A 25,382-nucleotide genomic window follows, 5' to 3' on the forward strand; every position below is an offset into this window, starting at 1 on the left:
TTCCAGTTTGCTTTTTCCAAGGAACTGGAGCTTGTGCTCCCTCCCAGAGCTTCCAGTTGGCTCCTCAGGACAAGCGGCAGGAGAAGCGGAGTGTGTGGGAGGAGCCCTGTCACCAGGGAATTCCCGGGATGTCACCGTGTCCCTGGTCCCCCATCCCTGCTGCAGGGCCGGGCGGAGTGTGCTCTGCCCTCCAGGTGCCGGTGTGGGGGACAGCCGGGGACAGCGGGGGACACAGCAGGGGACAGTTCTCCCTGCAGCCCCTGTTTGTGCCGCCCCTGCAGGCACAGAACAGAGGTTTTCCAGCCGGCACACGGAGCCCTGCTGGGTTTCCACCTGCAGCGAGTGGGCGAGCGCTCGGTGCGGGTCCGGGCTGTCACTGCGGGCCCGGGCTGTCACTGCGGGGCAGGGCTGTCACTGCGGGGCCCGGGGTGTCACTGCGGGGTTTGGGCTGTCACTGCGGGGCAGGATTGTCACTGCGGGGCCCGGGGTGTCACTGCGGGGTTTGGGCTGTCACTGCGGGGCCCGGGGTGTCACTGCGGGGCCGGGGTGTCACTGCGGGGTCCGGGCTGTCACTGCGGGGCCCGGGCTGTCACTGCGGGGTCCGGGCTGTCACTGTGGGGCAGGGTTGTCACTGCGGGGTCCAGGCTGTCACTGCGGGGCAGGATTGTCACTGCGGGGCCGGGGTGTCACTGCGGGGTCCGGGCTGTCACTGTGGGGCAGGGTTGTCACTGCGGGGCAGGGCTGTCACTGCGGGGCCGGGGTGTCACTGCGGGCCGGGCTGCGCACGGGGTGGGATCAGGGCTGTGCCTGCGTTGAGTAACGTCTCTGGCAGGGAGCAGCGAGTTTGGGAAGTGTGTAATGGAGCCTCGGGGGATGCCTGGGGGAGAGAGGAACAGCCGGACCACCCAGGCACTGCCCGCTGCCCCGCCAGCCCGGGGGACAGGGCTGCCACTGCCAGCAGGGTCACCCGCAGGCGGTGCCAAGGTGACCCCTCCGTGTCCCCGGGGCTGTCCCCACGGAGGGACAGCACATCTTTATCACATTTGAGGGCAGATTTCCATCACTGCAATCCTGAGCAGTGCAGTCAGAGAGCAGGAGGGGGCGGGCAGGGGCGGAGGCTGGGAGCTGGAATGGGCTGAGGTAGGACAGCATGGGAGGATGCTCCCAAAAAACCAACAGCAGGAGAAACCAACAAATCCAAGTGAGCCGAGGAACTCCACCCAGGAGAACCCGGGAGCAGGGCTGGTGTGCGCCCAGGGCAGCCCCTCCCACGGGTGGGCAGAGCTGGGGGGTCACACGAGCTGTCACAATCCCATCCCCATCCCTGCCAGCTCCTGGGCATGGCCTGGCACCTCCATCCCCCTTCCCAGGGAGCCGAGGGGCTGCTGCAGCTGAGCCCCTTCTCGGTGCCGGTTTGCTCAGAGCAGCGTAAATAAAGCGGCTTTTGGCCCGCGGCCGGGGCGGTTCAGCGCTGAGCTCACTCCTGTGCCGGCCCCGCCCGGCGCTGCTGCAGCGGCAGCAGCGAGCGAGGGCTGGAGGTGCCCAGAGCTCGGGGACAGGGCAGGAAAAAGGTTCGGGGCTGAGGATGAGGTTGGTCCACTGCAACCTCAAATTCCCAAAAAGGTGCAGGGGATGCTGGTGGCCTGTCTCAGAGGGATGGATGAAGGGAATGGCTCCCAAGATCCCAAAGGAGCCCCCCCAAGTGCTAACCAGGGCAGGGATGCAGGTTCAGGACAAGCAAAAAGAGGTTTTGTCTGTTTGTGGTCGCTCTGTGACAGGCTGGGGTCCAGGTCCTGTGCTTGTCCCGCAGTGAGGGCCGGAGGGAGCTCAGGGCAGAGGTTTCCAGCAGGATGAGCTCTCTGCACTCATGGAAACAGCCCTGGCTCGAACAGCCCCTGCCCTGGGAGAGCCCAGCCCTGCTCAGGAGGTGTCAGCGCCCCCGGCCCACCCTGGCACACCCTGTGCTGCCCCAGGGATCAGCCTGGAGCTGCCCAGGCAGCCTGGGGGCACCAGGAGCTGATGCCAGGGGGTTCCCCAGCCCAATGAACAGAGCAGTCCAGTGCTGAGGAAACACACCCAGCCCTGAGGAGGATTCCAGGAGCTCCCACTGCTTCAAACATTCCTGGAAATGAATAATCCCTTCCTCTGGGAGCCCCCTGCCCTGGGACGAGCCTGGCTCTGGAAAAAGCAGAATGAGGACAAGCGGAGCCAGCACAGCTCCAGGCCAGGCTCTGACAGGACCGGGAGCCAAAGCCACTCGTGGTGTGACATGAATCTGGCCAGGCCTGGACAGGCTCTGTGTCACTTCCACCAAATCCCTGTCCCTGCACTCGGAGTGGCCTGCACCATCCTCCTCCCCGGGGCTGGGCTCCTGTCTCCAGATGCCTTTGGGAGGTGAAGGGGAATTGGGACCATTTGCAGGATTTATTGTTTACAGCCAGAGGTGCTCATTCTATGAGGGATGCACAGGGAAATGCCTGTGGAGCCACCTCCGAGTCATTCCTTCCCCAGGATCACATCCCAGAGATCTCACCACAGCCCCCAAAAATCCCTTTTCATCCAGCATGACACACATTTCTGTTCCTCTGCCTGGTTAAGAGATCCTCAGGGCTGGGTTGAGCTTCTGGAGGGGTTTCCTGGGATTCTGGAGCAGGATTGCCCAGCTCCAGCAGTCTTTCCTTGCAGGGGAGGCTGAGCTGGGGGCACAGAGCTGCCCTGGCTCCCCAGCCCTCTCCGGGCTGCCCCAGCTCCCGGAGTGTGTGGGATGCACAGGAAAGCCCAGCACGCCGGGGAAGGGCAGAGGGCAGCTCTTGCAGGGGCAGGACGAGATAAGAACATCTCCGGGAAATCGGAGTCACGCTGGCGTTCCGAGGGGTGGGAGCGCTGGGAACGCTGTCCCAGAGTGCTCGGACTGCCCCAGCCTCTCCCGACCCAGCCAGACAGCCCCAGCACCGCCGGCGCACGGGGGAAGGCAGGGATGGCTTTTCCTGCCAGGGAGCAGCAGGACCTCAGCACAGCCAGGGCCACTGCCTGCCTCCTCCCTGTGCTGCTGTGCCTCCTGATTGCCTCTAGGAATTCACCCCTTCATTCCCTGTAGGAATTCACTCCTGCATTCCCTGTAGGAATTCACTCCTGCATTCCCTGTAGGAATTCACCCCTTCATTCCCTGTAGGAATTCACCCCTTCATTCCCTGTAGGAATTCACCCCTCCATTCCCATGCCAGTCCCTGTCCCCATTCCCAGCCTGGGCCTGTTCCTGGGGCAGGGAGGTGCCACTCTGGGGCTCCCCAGCCTATCTCAGCAATGCCAAGTGCAGAGGATGGGTCAGGAGAGGTTTTTTGGGGGATCAGACATAGCCCTGGCACCCCCTGGCAGGGGCAGGGAGCTTTGTCACCCTCTTGGCGTGGCCTCACTGCCCCCACTCATGGTGACATGGGCCTCGTGTCCCCCTTGTGTGTGAGGACGGAGCCTGGCCTCTCTCCCCTCTTTTGGGAAGCACCAGGATGATGCTCCTGCTCCGTGCCTTTTGTATTGGTCCCCCAGAGAGAACCCACAGTGTCCCCCCCGCGTGGAGCTGCACACCCAGCCAGGGGTTCCCCGGGATCCCAGCCCAGGGAGCAGATGCTGAACCTCTCCTGGGAAGTCCCTTTATTTATGGGTTATCTGCACCTTTGTGTTGGTGGGAAGGAGAGGGGCACTGAGGAGACACCGAGCACCAACTCCAGTAAATAAATATTAAAAGTCATTTCTATCCTGTTCTGAGAGAAACAGGCTCTTTGGGGGTGGTTTGTCACACCTGGAGCCAGACACACCAAACCTCCTGCTGAGAGCTCCTGGGACACTGTGATTCCCTGGGTTTGGGAATCCTGAGGGCTGCCCCATGGTCTTAAAATGGGGTGGATTTGACTTCACCAGTGTGGGGTTGGTTTGAACAAATTATTAAAAGTTAAACCAGTTAATTGGAACCTTCTCTGGTTGTGGGTGACTGACAGTGTTCAGCTACCAGCAAATCCAGGTCATGAATGGCAATGGACTGCAGTGAATTCCATATCTCACAGCGTGCAGGCAGTGCTTGGATCCGTGTCCGTGCTTTAAATTCCCTCCAGACAGCGAGGCCGTCACCATTTCCCCTCGCAGCTGCTGAGCCCTGCAGACTTCCAAGGTTCCAGCCCTTGAGTTGTGCTCATTTTTTATCCCTTTCCTTGAAGGCCCTGACACATCCCCGGGATCCGGCGGCTCCCGGCTGGGCGTTGCTAAATCACATTTGAGGAAAACAGCTCAGAGCGTCCCACACATGGACCCAGCGCCTGCCAGGGCTGCCAGCAGCAGCCAGATCTGGGCTTTTTCTTCGGAATGACACAGGAAAGACGGAATGTCTCCCCTCCGACCCCGGCAAGGGTCACACAGATGGCTTCCAGCCCCAGCAGAGCTTTAGGACACGGGATAATTCCCAGGCACGTGAGCTCTGCTGCTTCCTCTTGTGTAACTACAGGATTTTTGCAGCTGGAAGTCAGAGGTCCCGCGGCTCAAACCATGAGAGCAGAGCCGAGAGCTTTGCCAGGAGGGGCCAGGGCTGGAATTTCCTCCTGGTACATGTTTAGAGCAGGAGAGACCTGAGCTGTGGGTTCACATCTGGGGCTGTGGATGCTCCTGGGGAGGAGAGTGCTCAGGAGGCAGAGCTGGGAGTTATTCCCTGAGGGAATTTCAAGGCTCCTGCTGCTTCCACACCTTGGGGTGTTGTTGAGCCTAAGTAAAGCGGGCACTGAAGTTCAAAAATCCATGTAATCCATCCCAAATCCACAGGCAATCCCATGACCCAGCCACAGGCCTTCCCCTCCCACCTGGCAAAGGCCATCCCAGAGCAGGGAAATCTGCATTTCCAGGGAAATCTGCCTTCCCTCAACCAGATTGCACAGGTCAAGGTGGAGCCAGGCAGCCACAGCCAAACCCTGCAGGATCCTCAAGCTTGTGTGTGGATCAGCCAGGGATCAGCCCAGGGCTCAGCCCGTTTCCACCTGCTCCCATTTGTCATTCCCTGCCTGGACTTCCTCTCTTTTTGCAGAAATCCTTGCAGGATGACAGCTCTTCCTACAAATGCCTGCATTTGCTTGCAGCCTTGGATGCAGATGGAAAATCCTCTTTTGGCCATCTGGACATTTCCACCTGCGGGCCTGGGCCGGATCCTTTCCTAGGGAGCATTTATTAAATCACAGTTTATTCCCTGCAGTCGGGGCGGGCCCGAGGGCCGTTTGAGGAGCCAGCCCAGGCAGGCGGCCCCACACACACAGAGCTGGCAGCAAATCCACTTTTTACTGCCTTTTTCCAGCTGCAGCGGTTGCTCCCACCGCCTGCAACACCAGAGCAGTGAATCATGTTCCCGTTATATCCCCGCACATCCCCGCCCGGCCCCAGCGCTGGCTTTGCTGCTGTGCCCCTCTTTGTCACCCCTCCGAGGCCAGGCAGGCGACACAGGGGAGGTGACACAGCCTGCCACGCCCGCAGGTGGCTCTGGCGCTCCTCAGGGCACAGGATTGATCCCGGGAGGTGTTTCCAGCCCGTCCTGAAAGCTTTCCCCGCTCCGTTTTAAAATGATTATTTATTTAATTGTTCTTTAAACAGAAGCGTAAGGGCTCCCTCTGCTGCCGTGCGGCGTGGAGAGGGGAGGGATGGGGTGGGAGAGGATGGACCAGAGCCCGGGCGGAGGCTGGAGGCACCCAGGGCAGGGCCAGCCCAGCTGTGCGGCTCCAGATGTTCGCTGTTGCTGCCCTCAGACAGCAGGGCCCGAGCAGAGGAGGTTTTGTCCAGGGGCTGGCTGGGTTTGGAGTTTGGTGTCCCCTAAAGGCTGCCCAGCTGCTCACAGCCCAGGGGACGGTGTCCTCCCCGTCCTGCTGCAAACAGCGGGGGAAATCCCGCAGGGATGTTGCAGATGTGCGTTTCTCTCCAGATGTGCTGAGGGTTTGGAGTTCCCCATGTGCAGCAGAGCTTGGGGGGCTCAGTGTGATTCCCACGTGTGGCTGGGGGCGCCTGATGAAGGCTCCACACCCCGCAGCTCCAACTTGCACCCAGCCCTGGCCCCTCTCCTGCCCCAGCCCCGGCTGAGCCCCCAAATCTGCTCTGGGGTCAGGGATGGAGCAGGATCCAGGCAGAGTCCCTGTCCCCAGCTCCATCCCGGCCAGTCCTGGTTAAACCAAACTCCTGGGCACAACCCTGCAAATTAAAACAGGAGAAACCAAGGGCTCACAAAAGGTGGGGGAGTAGCTTTTTCCTCATCAAATGAAGTTTTAGGTGACGGTTTGGATCTCTGTCCACAGGTGGCACCTCCAGTGGGCTCTCAGGGGCTGGGGAGGAGGTGTGGAAGTTCCCAGGACCAGAGGTGACAGAAATTCCTTCTACAACAGAGTCTGGATGTGAGGGAGGGCTCCAACAAGAAGAAAATGTAATGTTTATGTGCATGGATTTAGAATGCTAGGTAAGTTTAAAATAATATATTATAATAACTTTAATATAATTTAATTTTTAATAATTATGTGTTAGTAAAGGTTATGCATTTATGTTTATTTTTATAATTATGTGTTAGTAAAGGAATTAATTGTTTGATTTTGAAGGATAGTATGTTTAATATTGTTGATGTTTGTTAATATATTGATTATATATAATCAATATTATTGATTGTAGTGGGTGCGGTATTGGTTTGTTTATTTAGTTAATATTCAATTTGATTTAATTGTGAATCAATTTGTTTTGACATGTGAAGCAATGTGCTTTGAGAATTCTGTACAAATCCATTTCCCACAGAGGTGAGGGGCCAGGTGACAAGCACAGAAGGTTCCCTGGGGCAGAAGTGACACAACCCATGGAACATCCAGCCATAAACCCATAAAGCAGGGCCGGAGCCAGGAGAGTGCCCTCAGAGGAGAGGGTGAGTCAGAGCCGAGCCCTCCCCTGCTCAGGAATCCCGGCAGCAGCAGCAGCAGGGAGCGTGGCCGTGGAGTGGCAGAAAAGCTGAATGACTCACGGTTGGTTACTATGGAGTTGTTTACACAGGGCTTTGGGATCGAAAAAAAAAAAAAAAAAAAAAAAAAAAAAAGGAGGAAAAAAGCTACAGAGCTCACCCAAAATGAGCTAAATGGAAGGAGGTTGGTGACACAGAGAGGGATAACTCCGGAATGACTCCACAGGCCCAGGAAGTTTCCAGGAGGAGCCCGGAGGGTGAACTCAGGGCTTAATTAATCCCCAGACTGATGCTCCTCCCGGTGCCGGATGGGTGGGACGTGGCAAGGGTGATCCTGGTGGTTTTTAAGGATTCTTGGAGGAATGTGAGGAACAAGAGAGCAGAAAGTCCAACTCTGACGTGGAGCAAATTTGGGACTCCTACAGACCAGGGTTCACAGAGGAATCAGCTGGAGAACCTCAGCGTGGCTTTGGCAAATATTCTGGGAAAGATTAAAGCTCCTGGCAATGTGCAGCAATGGGGGACGGGCTGATGTGGCATTAACAGCCATTAATTGGGTAATTGACAAATTAATCGTTGAGGGAAGGAAATCCATAAAAAGGATTGGAATAAAACAGAAGCATGGGAGTTTCTGTCCCCAGGGCAGGTCACCAGAGGGGTTCCCCAGGAACACACATCAGTTCAAACAATACCCACATGGAATTCATTGCCACGGGAGGGTTTCCACGCCGGTAATTCCTGCGCCAGCTCCAGCCCTGTCAGAGCTGGAGGTGCAGACACAGCCTTGGGCTCCTGCTCAGGCTGCCACAGGCTGCTGAGGGGCACCATCATTTTCCATCAGCCACTCCTCAGCAGCAGCACAAAACAGGCTCAGAAAGGGGAGTTTGGGTCAGGGGCACCTTTGGCATGAGCACAGGGGCCATCCCCGTATCAGCAGACTCAGTGTTGGGAGGGCAGTGATGAATTCAGGACCTGACATGACCTCAGCTGCAGCTCCAGGGCTTTGCTTCCCGGCCTTTAAATCCTGTGTCTTCCTTCTGCTCTTGAAACACCCCTTAGGAAAGCAGGATGCTCTCCTTCCCAGGCTGCAGGAGAGGCAAGGCCAGCCATCCTCCCCCAGCTCTGGATTTCACCTGTGCCCTCTGAGCACCCCCAGGCTGTGGCCAGAAGGGATTTTCTGCAGGCTCCCAGTGCCCAGATCCGGCTGCCAGCAGCACGGAGGGGAGGGAATGGGGAAAAACTGCCCGGGGAGGCCTTTGGGGTTGGAATGTCCCAAAGCACCCCAGGAATGTTAAAGCACAGGGCCAGAGCAAGCACTGCCCCAAAAGGTGCCTAAATCCAGCCCCTTCCCGGGGGATCCAGCACTGCACAGGGGCAGGGAGGGGACAGGTCCCTACTGTCACCAAACAGCGACAGCAGGGATGGGTGTGAGACCCCAGGCAGCCAGAGTGCCCCAGCTGGGCTACCCCAGCTCCTCCCCTGCTGGCCCCAACTCCAAGGACCCCAAGCAGGGCTGTGAAATGAGGATAATCCCAAGGCCACCTTCCAGCTGTGCTGGCACCATCCCAGCCATGTTTCATTATTGCAGAGTAAAGAGTATTTTTATTACTATTACTATTATTATTATTATTATTATTATTATTATTATTATTATTACTCCTGGAGTATTTCTGCTCTGTAAAGTGTCCAAGTTCAGCCCCACCCAGGCCTGAGGAGGGGCCAGCATTACCCAGCTGACGCTCAAAGAGCTGGCTCAGTGTGGAGTCCCGGGGCTGGTGGAAAAAAGCACATTCAGAGAATTTCTCTGCTCTGAGGCAACTCCCACTTCCTGCTCCCCAGGAAACCCCAGCACACAGCGAGTGAGAACCAAACCAGACTCACACCCAAGCCAGCTGCAGCAGAGATAAGAAATTTGGTTCAGATCCATGACAGAATTGCAATAAACTGCCAGTTTCTCCGAAGCCAAAAGCCTGAATGTTTGCCAAGAACTAAAAATAACCCATAGAAGGCTCTATTTAAAGTCACCTACTAAGAAATGCCTCTGTCCTTGGTTAAATAAACTGCAACTTCCAGAAAAGCCCTGTTTTCCAGGAGTCTGGGGGGAGCTGTGGCAGCAGGTGAAAAAACATGAAGTCCAAACCTTTTAACACATTTCAGAAGCAGCAGCTCGTGGCTGGAGCTGTGCCAGCCCTTCAGGCCAGCAGTGACAGGGGCTGCCTGGGCTGGGGCAGAAAGATTCCCACTCCTCCCTGCAGGACCTGCCCACACCCATGTGGCTGCTGAAGGGTCTTTACCTCAGGGTTTGACTGAATTCGGGCTCTTTTCATTGATTCCCTGGAAATAACTGATCCCTTCCATGTAAACAGGGACTGCAGTTCCTCTGGTGGGGGCACTGAGCAGGGGCTGGCACCAAGGAGAGACAGGACTTCAGCTCTGCATGGGGACAGCTCCAGCAGCTCGGGCAGTGCCTGCCCAGGGCAAATTGCAGAGCCCTGGGTGACAGGAACCATGCCAGAGCTGGAGGAACAGTCCTGTTTAAATGGACACTAAACTCCTGCTAAAGGTGCCTGACAAGGACATGGGGCAGAAATGAAGCTGAGCCATGAACCACAGAAGGGAACATCTGGGCTGGTTTAACAAAGCAGTATTTTAATTTCAGTATTTTATAAATAGGCATTTACAAAAGGAAGGTATCAATCCAAAGAGTTAAACAAATGTACAGCTGCCAGTACTGCAGAGCACAGGGACAGGAACCAGGTTAATGCAACCCCACAATCCCCAGCACCCAGGAGGCAAAACCAAACCACTTTCCTCATTCCCAACTCCTCACCCAGAACGTTCAGCACTGCTGCTGTGGGAGCACAAGGTCCAGGGGCAGAACCCCAGGAGAACACAGCACTGCCACCCCACTGAGCACTGTGCCAGGCCCCACACAGGCCTTTCCCCAGCCCAGACACCTTGGGGAGCTCAGGGACAGCCCAGAGCAGGGACTGCAGGAGGTGACACTCTGCCAGTGCCACCCCTGTGCCAGGGAGCTGCTGGGCACATCCCCACACCCTCCTGGCCTGAGAACAGCCCCAGAGTCCCCTCCAGCACACCCCACGGCCCCAGAGTCCCCTCCAGCACACCCCACGGCCCCAGTGTCCCCTCCAGGACACCCCACGGCCCCAGTGTCCCCTCCAGCACACCCCATGGCCCCAGTGTCCCCTCCAGGACACGCTCAGCCTCCAGCCTCAGTGTGACAGGCCAGGCAGACAAGGGCTGCTCTCCCAGCCCCTTGCTGCCATGGGGCTCCAGCTTTCCCTGGAAGCTGCTTCTGCTCTCGCCACTGTCTCAGACAGGCCCAGGCCTGCAGGGATTCCCACAGATCAGAGTTTAGGATGTTTCCCAGGTCTGTGAACGTTTCAGAAAGCCAGGGGCTGCTCACAGGCCATTGTCTGCAGCTGCCATCAGACTGCAGGGACCTTCCCAGCAGCTCCATTTCCTTCAGATGCCCCTGACTGCAAGCACCCAGCACCATTCCAGGCACACAGTGAGGGATGCAGGGCCAAAAGTCACTCCCTGAACTGTAACAGAAGCAGCAACAACCTCCAAGAGCAAAACCTGTCCACAACTGAAAGCACCCAGGCACCAAGTGCTGAAGGAGCAGGAGAGTTCTCAAGGCTCAGCTTGTACATGGCTCTTCTGAAGAATCTCCAGCAATTTTCTCTTAACTCATCCAGTAGTTCTAAACCTGTGAAACCCATTCAGGCTATCTTCTAATTTAAAGTTCAAGCAAATTAATTCTTGTTAATCAAACTAAAGAGAGGACCTAAACACAAACTGCTAGTGGAAAACGGAATATAAGTTGCCAGGAGTGTTAACCTCAAGTCTTGCACAATTTATTTACTTCTTTTGATTCACACCTCGTGTGCAGCTCCCAAATTGGTCAGAGCAACCTTTCCTGTGGGTCACTGCTGGGAATGCAGCCTGCCTGGAGGCTCCCACCACACTCAGGATGCTGTCTTGCTCCTCTGTAGCCATGGTCCTGCAGGAGGCAAGGTCAAAGAGGGCAGGAGAACTCTGTCAGTCACTGCTGGCATTTTGGGGCAAAGTATTCATTTCTGCCAGAGGCTGAGACTGGCCTGGGCACCTGGGTAAGCCTTGCCAGGGCACAAGAATTCTGGGGCAAACCAAGAAGGGGATGGGCCCAGCACAGAGTGCCAAGAAAGGCCCATCAGTGTTTGAGCTCCCGATCACACTAATGGCAGAAATTCCAGCCAATATTTGTGAACCCGTGGCAGCCAAAACACCTCTGCAGAGTCCTCAACCTGGCCAGAAGAAGCAGCCCAGCAGCAGTGACGTGGCACTGCTGGAACACTCGTTCCCTTCCCTGGAGGGAGAGAGCCCAGAGCTGGGGGAGAACAGGAGCTGCTGGGAAGAGCTGGGTGAAAGTGGGACAGAACACAGGGGGCAGTGGCAGCCCTTTCAGCCAGGGTCATTCCACCACACCACTCCTGCCCCAGTCATTCCCACGGCAGCTCTCCATGGCACCAGCCAGTACTACCACTGCACATGGGGCTGGATGGCAGCAATTAGCTCTGTGCCTTAATTAACGGGGCTCAGGTTCCCAGGGCAGCAGCGTGGGGAGGGCCCCACTGCACAGCTCAAAACACCCACTCTTTTCTGTACACCACTCTTGTTTTCCCCAGGATCCCCAGGCCCTGGGCACTCACCTGCCTCAGGAACTGCTTCCCCAGGTAGCTGGTTGCCATGCTGGTCAGGTTCTTCCTGCTGCCAACTTTACACCTGATGTAGCCGTAGAGGTTGGCTCCCTGCAGCACCACCCCCATCATCACCACTGCCTGTGAAGGGACAAAACGTCAGCTGCTGTCCCCCCTGTGCCCCGGGCAGGGCCAGGCCACGGGGGGCTCAGCCAGGGCACTCACCAACCACTCACTTTGAAGGAGAAGAGAGCACTGAAGGCAAAGATCACCCAGATCATGGGGCAGGTGATCAGACCTAGCCAGAAAATTCGGGACTCTGCCTCGGATGAGGTTTTACCCCCTTGTGCTGACACCTGGGAACAGAAAGGAAATGGAAAGGATCAGGCTGCTCCATCCTACAGATCCCATGTCCTTGAAAGCAGGGCAGAATCCCCACACTGGGATTTCCCTCCACACAGCAGCACTGGGTGCTTTCAAGACTTAATTTCTACACCACACAAAGACATCTCTGCAACAGAAAGGGTTTCCATTTAAGGGAATCTTCACAATTTTCTATCAGAATCACTGGAGGCAGCAGCATCAAAACCTCTTGGGATGCTTGGGGCTAGAAGGGTAAGTTTGGGGAAATGACATTTCCTGCATGGTTCAGTTACAAAAGCTTAGAAACAGCCAAAGGAGATGTTTCCTACCTCCAAAAAACACACTTGCATTACTTACACGAAGCCAGATCATTATATCACGAGAATTTTTTAATAACTCAGTAATCAAAAAGCTCATCCAGCAGCCATCACAAAACGAGGTCATAGACCTGGGGCTCCAAGTTAAAGGCTCCCTGTGCAATCTCTCCTGACAAGCAGAACCTCCAGTTATCAGGGCTCCACGAGGCAGACACAAGTACAATTAGAACAGAACCATTACCTTCCTGGCTTCAAACACCCAGTGACTTCTGCCATCATCATCCACCTGGTTCCACCAGCGCAGGCCAACCATGAGCCGCCCTGTGACATTCTGGAGAGAGAGCAGAACCCGTGAGCTCCATGCCTTCTGCCAAAGAGACCTGCTGCCAAGGCTCACTGCCTGGGCTGCTGCTTTCCACAGTGCCCCTCTGCCTCACATCTGGGAGAGCAAGATCCACAACAATCCCATTTCTCAGGGATCCAGCACAAGGGGCAGATCTGTGGGGGTTCTGAGCTGATAACAAAGCCTGTGCTGCCCCAAAAGTGGAGCCTAATAAATGTTCTCCACTTGACTTTCAAAAGGAACCGAGTACACAGAGATGTCAGAGTTTATTTCACAACACTCTGCAATCCACCACAGTACCTGAGGGTGTTTTGGGGTATCACCTTTGTAGGAGAGACACCAAATAAATGACTTTTTAGAGGTGTGAATATCACTGTCAGTTATTTTTACACTGCAAGGCAAGATAAGAGAGAGCACAAAGGGAACTCACCTTTACAGCCCAGAAGTCACAGGACAGCAGGAGGATGATGGTCACCATGCAGGCAATGAAGCTGCTGGTTAGAAGCTCACAGAGCAGGTAAACAACGATGGCACTGACTCGGAAGAATAAGTGGAAAAACGATGCCACTGGGTGTCTGGAATGAGGACAGGACAGTCACAGCCCCTACTGACAAGTGACATGGCCAAGGGATCTCCCAGCAATGCACAGGATGAGGGGCAGCATCGTAAATGAACCCAGCCACGGGAAATATGGGAAATAACTGCCATAGTTAGCTGACAACGAAGAGAGACGCTCCAGAAAACTCCCTCTGTCACCACTGACCTGATTTTGACTTTTTGGATCTTCTGGAGACATCATCATCTGCATCAAAGAGAGACACATCTTCAATGTCATCACTGCTGTCTGAGGTGGAGAGCAAGGGAAAGAGTTACAGCGAAAAATGAATCAGGTGTGAGAGAAGTCACTCTATGTGAAGCCACCTCTATAGGCAGTGGTGGAGAGTGACCCCAGAGATGTGTGTTCCCGGAGCGCCTGGCCAGGCTGTGGGCACGGACGGGCCTGTGGCGGCAGAAGCGCCTCTGTGCCCTGCAGTTCCGCCCGGGCCTGCGGGAAGGGGCCCCGGCTCCCAGCCCGATCCTATAATCCACCCTAGGCCCCTGCCTCCGGCCCGGTGCCGATCCCGGTCCTCTGTCCCTATGTCCAAGCCCCTGATCCCAGCCCGAGGTCCGAACGCCGCTCCCGATCCCAGTCCTCTGTCCCATGTCCAAACCCCCGATCCTGGTCCTGATCCCGATCCCTGTCCCGATCCCGATCCCGATCCCTGTCCCGATCCCGATCCCTGTCCCGATCCCGATCCCGATCCCGATCCCTGTCCCGATCCCGATCCCGGTCCCGATCCCGATCCCGGTCCCGATCCCGATCCCAATCCCGATCCCGATCCCGATCCCGATCCCGATCCCGATCCCGGTCCCGTACCATGGTCGGAGGCGCCACTTCCGGCTCTCCGCGCGGGTCACGGCCGCGGACCAATCGCGACTCGCTCCGTTCCATCATCCCGCCCACTCCTCCCTGCGTCACTGCAGCGGACCAATCACGGCGCGATCCATGACCCCGCTCGGCAGCGACGTGGCCGGGGCCGCGCGCCCCTCGCGTAACGGCCCTGAGGGGACGGGGGCATCTAGAGAACCGGCACCGCCTGAGGGAACGGGGGATCCAGAGAACCGGCACCGCCTGAGGGAGCGGGGGATCCCGGGGATCCAGAGAACCGGCATCCTGCCTGAGGAACGGGGGATCCGGGGGATCCAGGGAACCGGCACCGCCTGAGGGAACGGGGATCCTGGGGATCCAGAGGAACCGGCACCGCCTGAGTGAACTGGGGATCCGGGGGATCCAGAGAACCGGCACGCCTGAGGGGAACGGGGGATCCGGGGGATCCAGAGAACCGGCACCGCCTGAGGGAACGGGGATCCGGGGGATCTCAGAGAACCGCACCGCCTGAGGGAACGGGGGATCCAGGGGATCCAGGGGAACCGCACCGCCTGAGGGAACGGGGGATCCGGGGGATCCAGAGAAACCGGCAACCGCCTGAGGGAACGGTGGATCCAGGGGATCCCAGGGAACCAGCAACCGCCTGAGGGAGCGGGGGGGAAGTCCCAGTGGGATTCCAGGGGAACCGGCACCCGCTGAGGGAACGGGGGGATCCCGGGGATCCCAGGGAACCGGCACCGCCTGAGGGAACGGGGGATCCAGGGGATCCCAGGGAACCGGCACCGCCCAGGAACCGGCACCCGCCTGAGGGAACGGGGGGATCCCGGGGATCCCAGGGAACCGGCCCCGCTACATTTTCCCGTCAGTGTTAAGATCCGTGTCCCGCGGGGGCTGTGGGTCCCCGGCCGCAGCAGGGTGGGCCCATCCTCGTTCTTTGGGAGAAGCGCCGTCCTGTGGCGGAGAGTGACATTCCCGTTCCCGGGGCACCTCGCCGGTGACAGTCCCGTTCCCGGGGCACCTCGCGGTGACAGTCCCGTTCCCGGGCACCTCGCGGTGAACATTCCCGTTCCCGGGGCACCTCGCGGTGACGTTCCCGTTCCCGGGGCACCTCGCGGTGACATTCCCGTTCCCGGGACAACCTCGCGGTGACATTCCCGTTCCCGGGGCACCTCGCGGTGACATTCCCGTTCCCGGGCCCTCGCGGTGACATTCCCGTTCCCGGGGCACCTCGCGGTGACAGTCCCCGTCCCGGGCACACACGTCCCCGCCGCTGCCGCTCCCCGCGGTTGTTCCTCACTGGCTGCATCCCCGGGTTTGCTAGTCGAAGGTGGGCGATGAATTAAACAAGCGACACTAAGCACAGCCCCACTGTGGCGACAGTTTCAGAGACTTCCATTTCAAAGCAGAACTGCTGCTGAAAAACGCCTTGATGTGACCTTGGGCAGAATTGGCCTGTCTCAAACTCTGGGGGACAGATTTTTGGTACACCAGCCAGATACTCGATGCTCCATAAATAGTTTTTTTTCAAATGCTAGAAAGGTTTGAGTTTTTTCCTTTTTTTATTATTCTCACAGGGTTAGCCCATCCTGAGCTGTGTTGGTGTCGAACTGTGCCTTGTCGGTAACTACAGCAGGTTTAGGGAGTTAAATCCAGCTCAGTCCATTCACTGCCTTGAGAAATGGCTGCATATACCAACAGTATTTCTTTGGAAGACTTACAGTGGGCATGTGTTTTACCCTTAATGAGTATACTTAACATACCAAATATACTTAAATATATATAAATGGATATATCTGTATTTTTTGCTTAAAGCCACATGGCAGACTCAGGTGGACTCCAGAATCCCAGGTCCTGGCTGTTGGTTGGACTCAGGGATCATCTCAGATAAATGTGGTCATGCCCAAGTTCTGGAGCGGTGTTTTCCTCGTCCCCAGTAAAAGAATCCACAGGTAGGCCTCCTAATTTTCTCAGCCACGGCTTTCCTTTTGGCTCTTTCTTATCTTCCGCGGGCTTTGCCTGCTGTGCCTGATGCTGAGCTGCTGCAGCTGCCGCCTGCACCTCCTGCTCTGCTGTCAGGAGCCTGAACCCACTGTCCCTGCGGGAGCTGGAGGGACAGAAGGGATTTGTTCTCCTGGGAGCTCCAGTGCTCTGTGCAGCCACACCAGGTGTTGGTTGGACCAGCTCCAAAGAGGCTGAGATTGTGCAGAGATCGATGAGCTGCTGCCCATCTTTGGGGCCAGCAGTGTCTTTCCCATGGCCACCGAGAGCTTTCCTTTCCCCCAGCGCAGCCACGAAACTCGGGACGTACAAGACAGGGAGCGGGGATGGAGGATTTCACAGCGGGGCCATGCGAGAGTTCTTCAGCCTGAGCCGCAGCGTTTTGGTTTCAAAGGGAGTGGAGATGGTTGTCATGGTGACGGGAGTGGCTGTGCAGCCTGGCCCGCTGGAGCCGGGCTGCCTGCTGCTGCTGCTGCAGGGGCCTGCTGGACAGCAGCGCCTTCCTGGGGCACTGCTGCTGCTGCTGTGCTGCTCCCCTGGCTCTGACAGAGAGCTCGGGGCTGGGGCTGCCTGGGGCTGGCCTGCAGGAGCCCTGCAGGGCGCTGATTGTTAGGAGAAACTTGTCAGGGGACATGGGACGGCTTGGGTCTGTGTGGGGCAGCTCGTACTCCACAGTGGCTTCTGGCTCCTCAGGTGCAGGGGCAGCAGGGCCCTGTTCAGCTTCATCACCTGTAGCCAAAAAAAAAGGAACGTATTTGGGGTTGGGAGGTTTTCCCACACAGAGTGTAGAATCAGAGAATCACAGAATAAGCTGAGTTGGAAGGAAACCAGAGGATCACCCGTGCAGCTCCTGTCCCTGCACAGACCTCCAACATCCCACCCTGTGCATCCCTGGCAGTGCTTTCCAAAGGTTCCTGGAGCCCTGGGGCTGTGCCCATTCCCTGGGGAGCCTGGGCAGTGCCAGCACTCTAGGGGAAGAACCTTGCCCTAAATCCAGCCCCAGCCATTCCCTGGGTTCTGTCTTTTGCCAAGCGGAGCAGCATCAGTTGGCATCTGCTGGCCTGAAAAGCAGGAACCTTTTTCTAGCCCATCAGTTTATCTGCAGTATTCAGTTTGCGGAGCTGGCGGAGTTGTCATCACACTGTGTTGAACAGCTCTGACTAAAACAAAATAACATCACTGGGTTACAATTGAAAAGGTGCCTGTTTCTGTGCAGTTGCCTTTCCCAGTGATGGCAGATTCTGAATGTAGGTGTTCTCTCACTTTCTGGCTGTTTGTAATGAATAATTCAAGCCCTGAGTCAGCAGCGAGTTTCCAAGCCCACCAGCTGTGTGAATATGAATACTACTACTGATTTCTGTCTTACTCAGTTGGAAAATGACAGTGCCTGTCTTGAAAAAATGTGTTGAATTTACACCAAAGCCTTGTAAAAAGGCAGCGAGGTTTCACAGAAGCCTAGAAAATACAGAACCATTGAACTGGAGCAGCACATCTGCTCTTGACAACAGCAGAGAGTCTGAATATTGGCTGGGCTGAAGGCAGTGGCTGCTTGGTTTGTAACTGAGTTTAGAAAAGGCAGGAGAGCAGGGGCTCAGTGTGATACTTTTGGGTCTTCCACGGCTCTTTGGTGGCTGCTGAGGTCTGGGGGATTTGTCCTGAGCTTGCTGCTGCTCCACTCTGGAGCCCTCGCGCTTCCCCTTCTGCGGCTTCTTCTCTTTCTTCACCTCTCTGTCCGCAGGCAGGGAGTAGTCCCACACCACAGCCTCGAACTGGAGCAGCAGCAGTCTGCTGGGGGAGTTGGTCACCACCCTGGAGCACGGAGGGAAGAGCCATAAAAGCACAGGAGGAATCACAGACACCAGGTCCTGCCTGAGGGGCTCCTGTGCAACACAACCCCCAGGGCCTCAAACAGATCCCAGATCATCACCTCTCCTTGAAGGAGCAGCAGCAGTTAACCCTATCCATCACACACTGCACATCTTAACTCCTGCTCTCTGAGAGTCTCTGGGGCTCTTTTCATTCAGTTCCACCACAGAATTAATTAAAAATAATTAGGATGAAAATTTCTGGCAGTGGACAGAGCTAGATCAGAGCAGTGCTAAAGGCTGGAAGTACTTGACTAAATTTAACACCTTATTGTCAGGACTGAAGGGCTGTCCTGGTCTGGTTGGGGTGGAGTTAATTTCTCCATAGCTGCCCATTTATTGCTGTGTTTTAGAGCGTGGCCAGCCCAGCCATGAAACCACAGCAGTGTTTTACCCATTGCTTCCGCAAAAGCTGGGAGCCACCTTCAGTTAGAGGTGCAAAAGTGAATGAACCTGGAAGGATTTCTCATTATTTGCCTTTATAAAAGGCTGTAGGTCAGGGAACAGGTAGAGACTATCAGGTATTGGCTTGATTAACCTCCTAAAAATTTATGAATTCAGCTTTACAGTTGGGGCTGTATCTTCAGCTGTAGACAAACAGGAAATTGTACATTGCTGAAGAGACTAAAGCAATCTCTTCAGCCATTGTGAACTAAACCAGATTATTGAAGCATTTAATAAACAGCGGAGCCCTTTAAAAGTTATTTGTGAGAAGGAAAAACACACAATTCCTTAAATTTCCGTGTGATCCACCACATTTGGGTCAGAGCCTGCTGGCAGCTGCTGTCACCCACCTGTTTCCTGCACACAGAGAGCAGACACTGGGTCCCCACTGCTGCTGGGCTCCAGCACCTGCAGGCAGGCTCCAGTCAGGAAGCTGAAGATCCGAATGTGTCCATCAGCACAGCCACTGATGACTCTGAGGTACAGGAACTCCAGGGATAGCACTTCCCTGAAAACACACCAGTGGGGGTTGGCACTTCCGTGGTGCTTGTGCAAGGAGAAATGCTCCTGGAGGGGAGGCAGAGCTGTGGCTCCAGCAGCAGCCTGCACTGAGGAGCTGATGGGGACATTGCAAAGGTGTGACAGAGAAGTCTCAGGTCACTCCACGGCCAAACCAACAGCCCAGTGCATCCTTCCACTGGAAGGTGTCCCTGCCCTTGGCAGGGGGTTGGAATGAGGTGATCTTTAAGGTCCCTTCCAACCCAAACCGTTCTGGGATTCTGGGATTCCGTGCTCCCCATGGCAACCATATGGCCATGGCCATCTGCTGCATTTGAAATTTCAGATTTTTGTCCAGGAAATCAAAGTAAACCATATGATTCTCCAGTTTTCACGGTTCTAGATACAATTAAAGTTTGAGAGAATGGCCTAACATGCAGTTGGTCAGCATGAGACCTCTCTATTCCTGCCCAGGTGATGTGACACCTTGTGGCACACGGCGGGGGATCCTTGGAATATTGGGCTGTGCTCTGTCTTTAGTCATCCCTGGTTATGATAAAATGATGTGGGTTTGCATTTCAGGCTGTTCCAGGTCTTTACTGAAAATGCTGCTTTTGACCATGTGGTGCCTGACTGATCCTTTGAGATAAAGGCTGGTGAAAGTGGGGATATTTCAAATCCTCAGACTGGTAATTAAGGCATTTCCTGGTCATGTAAGGGGCACATTTCCTGTTGAACACAACTTGAAACACATCTTACTTGGGATGGAAGAAAGCTATCAGGCATCTCCTAAATTTTCCCACATGCTCCATCCCAGGGCATATCCATCAGTGCTCCCTGTGACGAGGTGCCACTGGTCAAAGGACAAGCAGAGAACTGGGCCTTGGTGCCTCTCTAATGTCTGCAAAGTAAAAGAAGAAGGTGCAGCACTGTCAGTAATGTGGATGTAAATCTGTCTGAGGTGTCCCATAGCTTTCAGGACACCAGCCTGATATGGTTTTACAGGGTGTTATTGCACGCTTATGGATAACTGTGTTTGTTTTGTAGTCACTGAAATGTTCTGGGCTTGGTGCTGCTGCTCCTGGCATGGAATAACATCCCTTTTCCATCTTTATTACATGTGATAAGGAGATGTCACTCCACCGAGGCCTTTGTGGTCTGTGGAATGTTGTCCCAGGAGGGAAGAGGGAGCTGCCCTGGCTGTGGGGGAAGAGGTTCAGCTGGAGCTGGGATATCTGAGGTATCTGGGCTGTCTCTCCATTTCTGCACTGGAAAAGAGCTTCCCTCCTCTCCCAGGTATGGACTGACACTGGGCCTGGACATCTGATCAGGGAATTCACAGACTCAGTGCTCCCACAGCTGCCCAGCTGCTTCAGCTCCAGAATCTGCTGCTGAGAGCAAGATTCCCATTTTGGGCTGACCCCTGGTGCCTCCAGCCCCAGTTACTGAAGCTCTCCCTTCATCTCCCCAGGTTCGGAAGGTTTCTGAGGGAGCAGAGATGAACAAGAGAGAGCAGTGAAGGGGGTGAAGCAAATCACACCTGGCCTTAAAACCAGCAGCTGGGTGCAAGTCAGTTTTTTAATTATCTGCAATTTCCTTGATTGGTTTAGGGTTTGGGGTTGTTGGGGGGATTATTTTCTTTTTAAGAAAGTATTCAGCAAATGCAAAAAACTATGACGAGCTAGCAGAGACTTGTGGCCATTTAGCACAGAATTATCCACCCAAGAGGAAACTCACCTTGATCAGAGCCCCTGTCTGAGCACTCCAGACCTTCACCAGCCCTCGGTGACCCCCACTGACCACGTGGGTCCCGTCCATCCTCACTGCCCACACGGGGCTGCTGTGCATCAGAGTCCTCAGACATTTCCCACTCTTCAAGCTCCACACTGCTGGGGCAAAAGGGAGGAGAATTAAAAATCCATCTGCCCCAAGGATGAGTTTTGGGAATACAACATGCATTAAAAAATACTGTTGGTTACAGTCACACCTTGTACCTGCAGCTCTCTGAGGAGCTGAGGGTTGCCTTAAAAAGCATAATTGCATGGCAAAAAAATTAAATGTGAAGTCCAGAAAAGCACATGTTTTTCACCTTTAATCTATAAGGAAACATCTGGCAAAGCTAAAGCTGATACCACACGCCCCAGGGTTGGGATGGAATTACAGCCATAAAACCATTAATTCTGAATCAAAGCAGAAATAATGAGAATTTAGTCCCTGACACAACCAGAGCTTGTGTGTGCATGTGTCCCTAGCTTAGGCTCTTGTGAAACACCTTCTGACTCACAGCCTTCCTTCCACCCCATCCCTGTGTCCCTCTCCCCCAGCTCCCTGCCCGTTTCCTGCAGAGATTCCCCTGGCTGGGAGCTCCCCGGGCTGCCCTCACCTTTCACCATGCCATCGCCAGCTCCCGACACAAAGTGCTCCTGGTGGGAGTGCAGGCAGGTGATTGTGGCGTAGTGACCCGAGAAGGTTCTCACACAGGCACCACTGTGAATATCCCAGCACCTGCAGAGCACCAACCCAAGGGAGGAGAAACCAGATGAATTTTAAGAGCTGATTCCATGATTATTTCCTATTTAATGTGCCCAGCTCTGCTCCCACACACCAGGTGAGAACCAGGAGCTGTTCCGCTGAGGTGTCGGAGAAATTGTAGTGATCAAGTCAGGCTCAGCATTGAGGTTCTACCCCTGTGGTTACCTTTCCCCTGTTTTCCAAGGGCTGGGTGTCCCAAGCTCCAGCTCACCTGATGCTGAGGTCCCAGCTGGTGGTGCTGAGCAGGATTCCCCTGTCCTCTCGGAGGCACAGAGCCCTGCAGGGCCCAGTGTGGCCGGGGAGCAGCAGGGGCACGTCCTGCCCTGCTGGCACCCCCAGCAGCCTCACCCTCCTGTGGGCAGCAGCCACCCAGTCCCCTCCGCTGTAGTGGGCTCTCCTCCTCCTGTCTGCCCTGCACAGAACCAGTGCCTGGGGTGAGCTTTGGCCAGCAGCCAGGCCTGGCTCAGCATTTCCCTGCGTTTAACTGAGCAGGGTGGGCAGCACTGCAGGGATGAATCCTTTGCAGGGCACCAGCACAGTCCCCAAATCTGCACGTCTCCCTTTGTATCAGGTGGGCAGAGGGCAAGGGCTCCTCCTGCCCCATATCCCATGGGATACACCTGGATCACTAACCCTTATTCCTCTAAAAACAGCTTATCTTGGTGTCTTTATTTAAAAATGGAGATTTCTTAACACTGACACGGAGGGACCCTTCTCCAGCCTCCAGGAGGATCATAGGGAATGGAACAGCTTTCCCAAAGCTGCTCTGGGGCCCACAGCTGGGCACTGCACTCACTGCTCCAGGAGACATGGGCTTGTAGGGGCCACAGAAGACATTCCTCTCTTCCAGCTCGATCTTGTCAGTTTTCAGTCCTGGTAGGCTTCGTGCAGGCTGAAATCCTCCATCTGATGGCAAGGAAACAAGGAAAAGCAACTCGGGGAGGCAGGAATGCAGTATTATTCCACAGTACTGAGCATATCAGCCCTAGGGAGGAGCCCAGCACAGACCCAGAGTGCCAGTGAGGAAAACCAGAGTGCAGCAAGACCCTGCTTATCCAGGACTGTTCCCAGGCCGTGTTCTGTGGCAGAATGGAAGCCCTGAGAGCTGCACCCTTTATTGTGTGGGAAGGAGGCCCCTGGCTCCAGGATTGTTCCATGACTGGGGACACATGGGGATGAGGCAGAAGTTTGGGAATGCCTCCCAAACTCCCTCCCATGTGGGAAGGTGCTGAGCAAGCCCTGGTTCCTAGGAGCTGCTCACCATGGCTCCATCCAAATGCAGGAGTGGGAAAGAACAGAGCAATTCCAAATTCCTTGTGCTGTCTGCCAAGGGCTGTCCTCTCCCCACCAAACACTGGCACGCAGCATCCATGGCAGGCAGAGCCTCCAACAAACCTTTGATTTACGTCTCTTCTTCTGCTCCTTCTCCTTCATTTCAATGGGCTCTCCTCGTTTAACTGGGGAACTTGCACATCGACTCTTTTAGCGTAGTTTGGGATGGGTTTTCTAGGACACAGCTCCTGGAATAAACCACAGAGGCCACAGCTGGGGCAGAGCCCAGGCAGGCTGGGGTGCTGCTCATCTCCTCAGGGTGCTGAGGCTCAGCTGCACACTTCTTGAGACCTGGCTTACATTTAGCACTTTATCTACCCAAGGTTTAACTTCTGGTGGAAAAGAATTGCTTTTTATTATTTTTTTCCAAACTCTAGTCTTAAGCTTTTAATAAGCAGCAAAAATCTGAGCTCGTCTCATCTTTGGCAGGCACTCAGCTGATTCAGAATCCAAACTCACTGGAATGAGAGGCTCTACAACACCTTGGTCAACACTCACGATTCATTTTTAGCCTGCAAAACCTCCCCTGAAGCCTTTTTGGAAGGCCAGCAGGGAGCTGAGTTTCTGTGCTCCCTTCACAGCCCACAGCAGCAGAGGCTCCAGACTCTCGGGGGAGGTTCCCTCGCTCCTCGCTGGTCTGTGGCAGGTGCTGCTGGCCAGGCCAGGCCTCTCCCAGGATTTCTGCATTCCCGAGTTCCAACCACGGCCCCCAGCTTCTCACAAAGGCACCTTGCATTTCCCTGCCCTGTGCGGAACAAGTGAGGCTCATTCCTGAGCTGCCCTGGGAGCTGCTGTGGCTCTGCCCAACCTACACTACCTCTGGAAATTTCCCTTGTGACCTAACTCTTCTTTATTGAAGCATGTTTGGATCCATTTTCAGAGTCACAGGCTCTCTAAAGGAGAGTAAAAGCCGTTCTCTGGTGCTCCCTTGTGACATGTGAAATGTCACCAGGCTTTGCTCTGCAGCTGGAGGTGGAGGGGCCACAGCAGAGGTGGGGGGCAGCCTCTGGTTCAGGAATTTCCATTTAACAGCCTGGGCAGCAGCAAAACCTCCCCTTTTTAAAACGCATGATGATGGCAGGAGCCCAGGAATCCCACCTTCAGGTGCAGGAGGTTCTTCTGTACAGTGCTGCGACACTCCTGGTCCTCCCGGAGCTGCCTGACCAGGAATTCCCAGTGGCCATTCACAGCAGAACACGCATCCAGGGATTTGTGATCCAAAAACCCTGGGGAGTTAAAGGGACAGCTTGGCTAATCCCCACTGGAGACCCTTCCTGACCCTTACGGGAAAGCAGTGGAAAATCAGAGCAGCTTTACCCAGGATGGACATGGAGAGCTGGAACGGCAGGACACGAGTAAAGTCCTTGGCTTGGCTGTCACCGGAGTGGGACTGCAGGGACACAGGGACCATGGTGGCATCGGCATCAGCTAAGGACAAAGGTGAGCTGTCCCCGGCATCGGGACACTCCCGGCAGGGCACTGTGTTCCGGGGCCAGGGCACTCAGTGTTCCGGGGCCAACAGCACCTTCTGGCGCTTGGTCACCTGGAAAACAGGGCACGTGCAGTCCTGGGAGTGCTCGGGTTTGGGTGCCATGGACGGCACCGATGCCCTGGAGCGGCTGGGTGCTCTCTAACTCTTTGGCTCTGTACTAGTGACAGGAAAAGGCTGGGAACGCTCCTGCTGTGCAGGACAGCTCGCGCCGGCGGGGCTGAGGGACAGGGTGACATCTCTACTCCCTCAGCCCTGCCCCGGGTAGCGGCCAGGGCTCGTCCCTTAGGGACACATCAGCGGATCGGGGCCGCGGGCCGGGGGGACACCGTGCAGCACTTTGCGCTTTGCACCCGCCGCCTCCAGCAGCCAGAGCACGGGGAGGTGACAGCCCAGGCTCCAAGGGGACACAGCAGGGCCATTCGTGGCGGGGACATCGCGCCGCTTTTCTGCGAACGGGGGAAAACCTCTCTGCCTTCGGCCGCTCGATTTTCAGCAGTGGCGTGTGTGTGCCACGAGCGGAGCTGTGACACTGCAGAAGGGAAGGAAGGGAGCCGCTCACCTGCCCGGGGCTCTCCTCTCCTCCCCTCCCCGCCACCGCCACCGCCACCGCCACGGCCGGCGACAGTTACCGTAATTCCAACCGCCGCCGTAATGCTGCTAAGAGCGGCGCCGGCGGCACTGCCCCTCCGCCAGCGGCGCCGGGGGATGTCGGGGCGATGTTTAGCGATGTCGGGGTGCCGGAGGATGTCAGGGTGATGGGGGTATCGGGGTGCCGGGGGACGGCTGGGTGATGGCAGATGCCAGGGGATATTGGGGGTGTGTGGGAGATGTTGGGGGATATTGGGGTGCCAGGGGATGTCGGGGATTGGGGGATATTGGGGTGCCAGGGGGTGTCGGGGATGTTGGGGTGCCAGGGGACGCCAGCACCCCTCCGGGTTGGGGAGCCGCAGTCAGGGCAGGGCACCGTGCCAGCCCCGCGCACGGCCGGGCTGGGAAGCGACACAAACGGGCAGGGAACGGGAAGCGGAGCACGGGTGGCCTTTGGACGTCGGTGTTTGGTTTTAGTCACAGAAGCCCAGAGGTTACCCAGGTGACGGGCACAGTGCTGACCCGG

At 55.9% G+C, this 25,382-nt stretch overlaps 2 protein-coding genes across 2 annotated transcripts; both read right to left on the bottom strand.

Annotated features, from left to right (window-relative positions):
• Window positions 1-4,863: 4,863 nt before the first annotated feature.
• On the bottom strand, window positions 4,864-14,173 carry LOC136369526 (Golgi apparatus membrane protein TVP23 homolog B-like). The gene is given in 7 exon segments (XM_066332428.1): window positions 4,864-5,188; window positions 11,668-11,796; window positions 11,877-12,011; window positions 12,577-12,666; window positions 13,109-13,253; window positions 13,438-13,535; window positions 14,096-14,173. Coding segments are annotated over 7 exon segments (903 nt in total). The 3' UTR covers window positions 4,864-4,960.
• Window positions 14,174-15,982: 1,809 nt separating this feature from the next.
• LOC136369527 (F-box/WD repeat-containing protein 10-like) lies at window positions 15,983-24,251 on the bottom strand. Its single transcript, XM_066332429.1, is given in 17 exon segments — window positions 15,983-16,393; window positions 16,395-16,459; window positions 16,462-16,525; window positions 16,527-16,834; window positions 17,709-17,921; window positions 18,771-18,922; window positions 19,672-19,714; window positions 19,717-19,813; window positions 20,650-20,798; window positions 21,296-21,417; window positions 21,656-21,873; window positions 22,241-22,317; window positions 22,320-22,350; window positions 22,840-22,895; window positions 22,898-22,964; window positions 23,875-24,002; window positions 24,094-24,251. Coding segments are annotated over 17 exon segments (2,295 nt in total). The 5' UTR covers window positions 24,188-24,251.
• Window positions 24,252-25,382: the final 1,131 nt, after the last annotated feature.

This window comes from Sylvia atricapilla, chromosome 18 (assembly GCF_009819655.1).
Source record: "Sylvia atricapilla isolate bSylAtr1 chromosome 18, bSylAtr1.pri, whole genome shotgun sequence".
Classification (NCBI taxonomy): domain Eukaryota; kingdom Metazoa; phylum Chordata; class Aves; order Passeriformes; family Sylviidae; genus Sylvia; species Sylvia atricapilla.